Source organism: Leptosomus discolor, chromosome 8, assembly GCF_034619465.1.
Source record: "Leptosomus discolor isolate bLepDis1 chromosome 8, bLepDis1.hap2, whole genome shotgun sequence".
NCBI lineage: Eukaryota > Metazoa > Chordata > Aves > Leptosomiformes > Leptosomidae > Leptosomus > Leptosomus discolor.
Window position 1 is genome coordinate 14,284,841 of NC_141398.1, and position 6,909 is coordinate 14,291,749.

A 6,909-nucleotide genomic window follows, 5' to 3' on the forward strand; every position below is an offset into this window, starting at 1 on the left:
GAGACATTCAAAACCCGCCTGGATGTGTTCCTGTGTGACCTACTCTAGGTGGTCCTGCTCTGGCAGGGGTGTTGGACTAGATGATCTTTTGAGGTCCCTTCCAACCCCTGTCATTCTGTGATATATTTGTATATATTTCATTATTTCCTTATTTTTATTATTATCTTTTCTTTTATTGTTATTGTTTGATTAAAGCTGTCTTAGCTTTATCTTCCAACCCAAGTCTCTCTCTCTCATTCTCTGTCCCTTTCCCTGCAGAGAGGGGAGAGGGGTTAATAGAGAGCATCTGGCACTCATCAGCGGCCAGCCCAGCCTCAATCCTTGACACTTACATACAAATAAATACAATTTTTGGTAGCAGAGAAATTTTGAAAAAAAAAAAACCACAAAGCAACAACTTTCAAAAACGTAGACCTCTGCCAAACATTAAACTTCTGAATATAATTTATCGTCCTTGTAAGACTATGACTTTATAAGTCAGCCTGCATTTTCAAACCTTACTGTAAGACTGAAAAACATGTAGTGGAGCATGTGCTCAGCAATTTCCAGCTCCAGCGCAGAATTTTATCCTCACTGCATTTCACCAACTAAGGCTTTTCCCCAGTTCCACTCGTATGGATGCTGTGATCCCTCTGCCATCCTGCCTCATGGCACCCACACGGGAGTGGAGTGGTGCTGATGGAGACAGCTTTGTAAGACCTCATCCTTCCCCCACACCTGTGCTATGTTTTGTGTCGACATCCATGTCCTTTTTGAAAACAGAAAAACACGTGCATACACACACACAAGCAAAGCCTGCAGGAAGGACTGTCAATCATAGAACTGCATCAACCCTCTCATTCCCTGGCACACTCAGCTTCTGACTTAGCACTGGCTCTGGTCAGGGCAATTTTTTGCCATGCCAAGCCATATATGAATTTTATATCAGCAAACTCCCAAACCCACATGCATATTTACACATCTATACATAACTGCTTGTGCAGGTAATGTTACTTTAAAGTTAGGAAGTCACCTTTTTCTTCCTTCAGTGATGTCTGGTACTCTTTGTGACAAATAGTAGGTGCAGACACAGAGAAAAATCAGATAGCTATCCATTTATAACTCCTTCCCTGACCTTAATCAAGAGATAGTGTATTAGTAATCTCTAAGAGCATCAATTTTAAACCTGTAAAATGACCTTTGAAACCGTGTGCAATTACTTGCATTTGCAGTTGCTTCCAACGAGCAGCAGCAATCTGACTACATCCGTACCTCACCTTGCCAGACATTGCCACTGATTGCTGTGGCATGGGCAAACAGCTGCATCTACAGTTTTGTGCTCACAATATTGGAATCAACGTTGAAGCTCAACTAAAAACCAAGGTCCTCACAGGTCAAAATAGACAGGCTGCAGTTCCACTGCCTAACTGCGTCGGCAGCTTTCCTTGCACACCTCGAGCGGGCATTTCTTCTCACCTGTGTTTCCAAAGCTGGCTAACACAAAGTGATAAGGGAACCTATGTTTCATTACAGGGAGGTATCAACACAAGGGCTGAAGGCTGAATGGCGTTAAAAAGAAAACTGAAAGCCAAAGTCTATTCAGAACATTTCTGTAAATGTCACTGTTCAGCACCCCCTTTTTACCAAGGCTGCCAGCCATGTTCAAATGTAATATGGACCCTAAGGTTTTCTTCTCTCACTACACACTTAACACAGTAAGGTACTTCAAGGCTTGCTTTACAGCCATTAATACAATACCGCTATATAAAAAGACAAAGAAATGCAACTCACTAGAAGAGCATAAATGAAGCGGGGGGGAGGAGCCTTTAAAACTTCGACCTACAGGGAACATGTGCAGAAGCATCACTGTTTTGGTCACCCCTCAGAATCAACTTCGGTGGAAAAGGAAGGATCTCACAATCCATCTCTGAAAAGGTCACACCAACTAGCCACTGTCAAAAGTACCTTCTCCCTCTTAAAGCAGAAAACTGCCACCCCGAAGCTGAATCCATTCCTTGAGGATGACATGGGAAAAGGCAGGATGAAACAATGCTTTCTGCCAGGCTTTGAAATGCATCAGTGCTCTACACATTACTGCCTAAAGAGAGCAAGGGGAAACATTGCTATTTAGTCCAAAGAGAGTAATTCTGCTCCTTTATTTATTTATTTTTCAGTAAGTTGAAGAACATGGAAAGACATTATGAATCGAAGTTAAGCTTCCAAGAACACGTAAATACCACAGAGAGAAGATGTGGCAACTTATTTATGTGCAGCCTTCACAAACACATTTTTTTCCTCTCCATCCTGAGAGGGGCTCAAGTTCCCAGAACCCTGAACTGGATTTTGTATTCCCCTCAACATGTTCAGCTCAAAATTCTCTGCTGTGTTCAGAAACGGGTTTTGGACCAGCCCTGTATATAACAGCTGTTCGCAAGCAAATACTTAGAGCCTGCTCGCAGATCTTGGCCACAATAAAATACCAAAGTGAAGAGGGCAAGGGGAGCAACCAGAAAATTGTCCCCAACTCCAAAACTTTTCAGCGTACTATAATAAGTCGCATTTATAAGTCGCATTTTCAAGGACAATGGCCTTGCACAATAATGCTAAAAAGGCCCTAGTCTAAAAGGATTTCCCTAAACTTAAAGCTTTTCAAGTCCTTTGTTTAGGTACCACCGTTATCCAGATTGCAAACCACGCTCATATTAAAAAGGCGGCCCACAGTAATTCTCAGAAAACAAACATTATGCATCCTTGGCAGCACTGTTTAAATGGCTGAAAAGGAAAAGGGACATAACTGTTACAAAAAAGGTATCATCACAGACTGACTACTAGGAATACAAGTCAGCCCACAAAACCCTGCTCAATCCCTGCAAGGCAGAAGTTTCATAGGTATCAGTTAAAGAAGGACACAAATGCATTGCTGAAAATTTTCATAAAATCCACATCACCACTGAGTAGCATCCTTCCAAGTAGCATTTTTTACTGTAAATACCAAAGATCAGCCCCCTCATTTAAAAATGTTATAGTATCACAGAGCAATAAAGGTCATGTTTAAGGAGAGTATTTTATAGCACCACAGAAGCAGTATTAACACAGAAATGAAAAGGGGAGGGGGAGACCCAGAACGCCCTCTGAGAAAGCACTTGAAGGACACAACGCCACTTTAAGGACCCACAAAATGACTTCTGGCTTTAGCCCTTACTTACCATGAACTCCTCCAGCGTCTGGTAGGTTTTCCCTCGAAACTCGCAGTAGTTCTTCCTCTCCTTGCACTGCGGGCAGCACTGCGTGGTGTCCACATGGACGCACCGAGGGTGGAGCCTGGGGCACTCGGGCTGGATGCACAGCGGGCCCTCTTCTGTGCAGAGGCAGGGGCAGGCAGAGGGGCCTGGCGCAAACTTCTCCCCGATGGCATAGACGAAGCCGCTCTCGTCCACGCAGCCTTTCCCACGGTAGTCCGGATAGGCATACTCCTCCGGAGGCTCGGGAGTGACACTCGCAACAGCTTCTGGGAGAGATGAATCTTCAGCCACCTGAAGTTCCTCAGGAGCAGCGTCCCTTTGCTCTTGCACTTGAATGCTCCCGGATTTACTGCTCGTCCCCTGGCTGTTCCAAGCCTGCTTTTGCTTAGTCCAAGACTCCTTGTTCGAGTAGTTCCTGTTTCCTTTGCTCTTCCAGTCCCTGCTACCTTCCTCCCTCCCACTCCTGCCAATCTCATTCATTTTCCCCGGGCCTGTCTGGCTGTCCCTTGTAGATGTATGATCCCTCTTTTCCTGGCTCGCCTTTATCTCCTGTTTGTCTTGAGCCTTGGCCAGTTTTTGTACAGGTATGGTGGAGCTACAGAGGGCAACCATGAGGCAGCAGGTTACGAGAAGAGAACTAGAGAGAGCTCCAATTGCCATTGCAGTAGAGCTGGGCATCACCTACTGCATCCCACAGGGGACACTGCATTCACATCGGAGGGAAGCGCTTCACAGATCCACAGTCCCTAGGAAGAGAAGGATTAGGAACACTTCAGCTTCTGCACTTCTTCCCCCACCCCCCACCGCCTCCACCGATGCAACATTTCAAAAAATATGCAACCTGTCTCGGTAGTTTATGCAAAACGCAAACAACAGCCTGGTGCTGCATCCCTCCTCCTCCTCCCCCGCTCTGCCAAGTCTTATAAATAGCAGGGCTCTGGACACGGACCGGGCATCTTCGGCTCCGTGACAGCCCCACACAGAACTCCGGGGAGTTAGCGTTTGCAGAGGCAGGTGCGTGCAAAAACCAGAACATTTGGGGGCTGTTTTTCCCTTCGAATGACAACACGTGAAAGAGGACGGACGCATGCAGAATTAAATGGAGCTCCCTAAAACACAGCGGAGTCCAGAACACAAATCACCCAATTGAGTCCTATCTGCTGACTGCATGCACGATGATTTTCATCAGCCTCTTATTCAGTCTGAGGTAGGCTGATGTTTTGGGTTTTCGTTTTTGTTTGTTTTTTTTTTTTTTTAAATACCTGCCAGCGGGCACATTTCTGTTAAAGACAACTACACCCAAGCACATTAAACCGAGCAGAGCCGAACTACGTCTCCTCCGAACTACCTAAACAAGCACACACCACCCCTCTCTCCCCGTGTTTTAGAGGCAAAGCACAGCCGCGAAGAGTTTCCGCAGCAGAGGCTCATTTAACCCACATCCTCCGGGAGTTCAGCAACGCTCCCGGCTCCTGTCCTTAGCACACCACAGCGGGAAACACCAAACCGACATACGTACACTGCTCCGGCCGCGGTAAGCAAAGGCGCTCCAGCCTCCCGGCACGGCCCCACCTCCGCGGTACCGCTCCTCGAAGCCATTTAAAAGCCTCCCCCCCTGCCCGCCCGCCCGCCCGCCTCCCCCGGCCCTCACCGGCGGGGCACCGCGCTCCGCCCGCCAGGCGCTGCCCGGCCGCCGCAGGGGAGCCGGGGCGCCCCGCCGCCTGCCCAAACTTTCCGGCGGGCCGGGCAGCGCCGCCCGCCCCCCTCCCGGTGCTGTGGTGTGGGGGAGCCGCGGCCAGCGCCTTCCCCAGCCGGGCAGCCTGCCCCTTTGCCCGGCCCGGCGCCTCCCTACCTGCGCTGGAGCCAGGCTCAGCCCCGCCAGCGGCTCGGGGCGGCGAGCCTCGCCCCCCGCCCGGCTCCCATGGCTGTGCCGCGGGCGGGCGGCCAGCGTCGGCTTGTTGCTGCCCGCCCGCCGCCTCCGCCGACCTGCAAAGCCTGCAGCGCAGCGCGGCGCGGCGGCCAGCCGATCCGGCCCCGCCGCCCCGGGGGCGGGCTCCGCCGCGGCCCCCGTTGCTCTCACATGGCGGCCGTGCGCCTCCGTCCCCGGGGGTGGCAGCAGCGGGGTAGGACGGGGCGCCCCCTCGCTCCCTCCCTCCGCCACCGGGCACGGCACAGGGCGCGGCGCGGGGAGGGGACTCGCCGGGGGGCGGCAGCGCCTGGCGCGGCCGCGGAGCGCCCCTGCCCGCCCGTCCCCGCCCCGCCGGCCGTGAGGGTGGGGGGCGAACCCGCTCGTCCCGCAGGGCCCCTCGGCGGGCACGCTCCTGTACCGGGCTGGGGGGCGGGGGCTGTCGGGAGGGACACGGAGGGCAAGGCGGGCTCCTTTGGGGTCAGCCCCGGTGTGAAACTTGTGCCGGGGTGAGAGCGTCGCGCCCCGCTCCGCGCCCCGCCCGCGCAAAGCCCGCGGCTCGGTGCGGCGGGGACGGGCGCGCTCCCCGTTGTGCCAGGCGCCCGGCCGCTGCCCCGCCGCCGAGGCTGGCTCCTGCGGGGGGAGGGCGGGAGCCCGGCGGACACAGCCGCACCGGCCTGCGGGGCGACCCGCGCTATAGCCGGGCCGCGGGCGGTTCAGCAGCGCTTCTTCGGGGCAGCGCCGGCTGTGCGCGTCTCTGGCTGCCCACACTGCAGCAGCGGACGGCGCTGCCTTAACTCGCTCCTGCTAGGCTGTTCTAGCAAGGAAGTGGCAGATGATTTACTAGTTGAAATGTTTGCTTACGCTTTTGAATGGCCGATGGACACCTTTGTGCTTGAATATAATTGCATTTTGCTGCTTTATACTTTTTGATACAGCAAAAGGGACAGAACGGCCCGTTATAAAGATGATGGCTGAAACACAGACAGTCAGACTGTTGGGCCAGAAACTCAAAAGGTAGAGGTGCTTTTGTTCTGGAGCTGAGAAGGGTTTGGAACGCCAAAGGTTATCTATTTATGTATTTATTTATCTTTAAGCCGCATTAGATTACATACCAGCGTAATCTTCTTGTATGAGTTTAGCTTTACAGATGTTGCAGAGCAGTCCCAGCTGCACTAACCCTTCTGCTGCAGTAGCTCTTTAGCAGCCCGCTGTTCCCTCCTCATGGCTGGGGCTGGATTTCCCAAAGCACTTGGCACTATAACTGAAATTTTTAGGCTAGGCAAAATTTTTGGACTTTTTTTTCATTAAAATGGTAGCACTGAAATACCAGTACTCAGGAGAGCAATGAAAATATGCTGGATACTAATGTTTCCCTGTTAAGTACCTTCATGAGCGCCTGTTATTTGTGAAAACCCAGACACTTAAACTCCTCCGCAGGAGGATGCAGGTGCTAAACTCCTTTGGCTGCTGGGTTCTCGCTGTAAACACCCGTGAGTCCTGTCTAGTTTACAAAATTGCTTCTGTTGACACCATCTCCTATCTCTCGGTCAGATATTCAGCAGCTAAATAATGGTTTAATCGTGTGCAACTTTAAGACTAAAGTTTTGAAGGATATGAAGAAGTCAAATGTTTCCATAGGTTGCACTAGTGAAATGGAAATCCACATTGCTATGGGGTTTCTACACAAAGTCTTACAGAGTGAAGCTAGATCTTTCTCATTACCTGACTAATAATCATTAAGAAGTATATGCCTTCAAATTATCAGCTCATTACCTCTGA

General features: G+C 51.1%; 1 protein-coding gene across 1 annotated transcript in view; it reads right to left on the reverse strand.

Moving 5' to 3' along the window:
• Positions 1–3,899, reverse strand: part of VWC2 (von Willebrand factor C domain containing 2) — a 58,053-nt gene extending 54,154 nt beyond the window's left edge. The window contains exon 1 of the mRNA XM_009956252.2: positions 3,186–3,899. Within this exon, the coding sequence (XP_009954554.1) occupies positions 3,186–3,899 (714 nt within the window). The remainder of the gene's footprint in view (positions 1–3,185) is intronic.
• Positions 3,900–6,909: the final 3,010 nt, after the last annotated feature.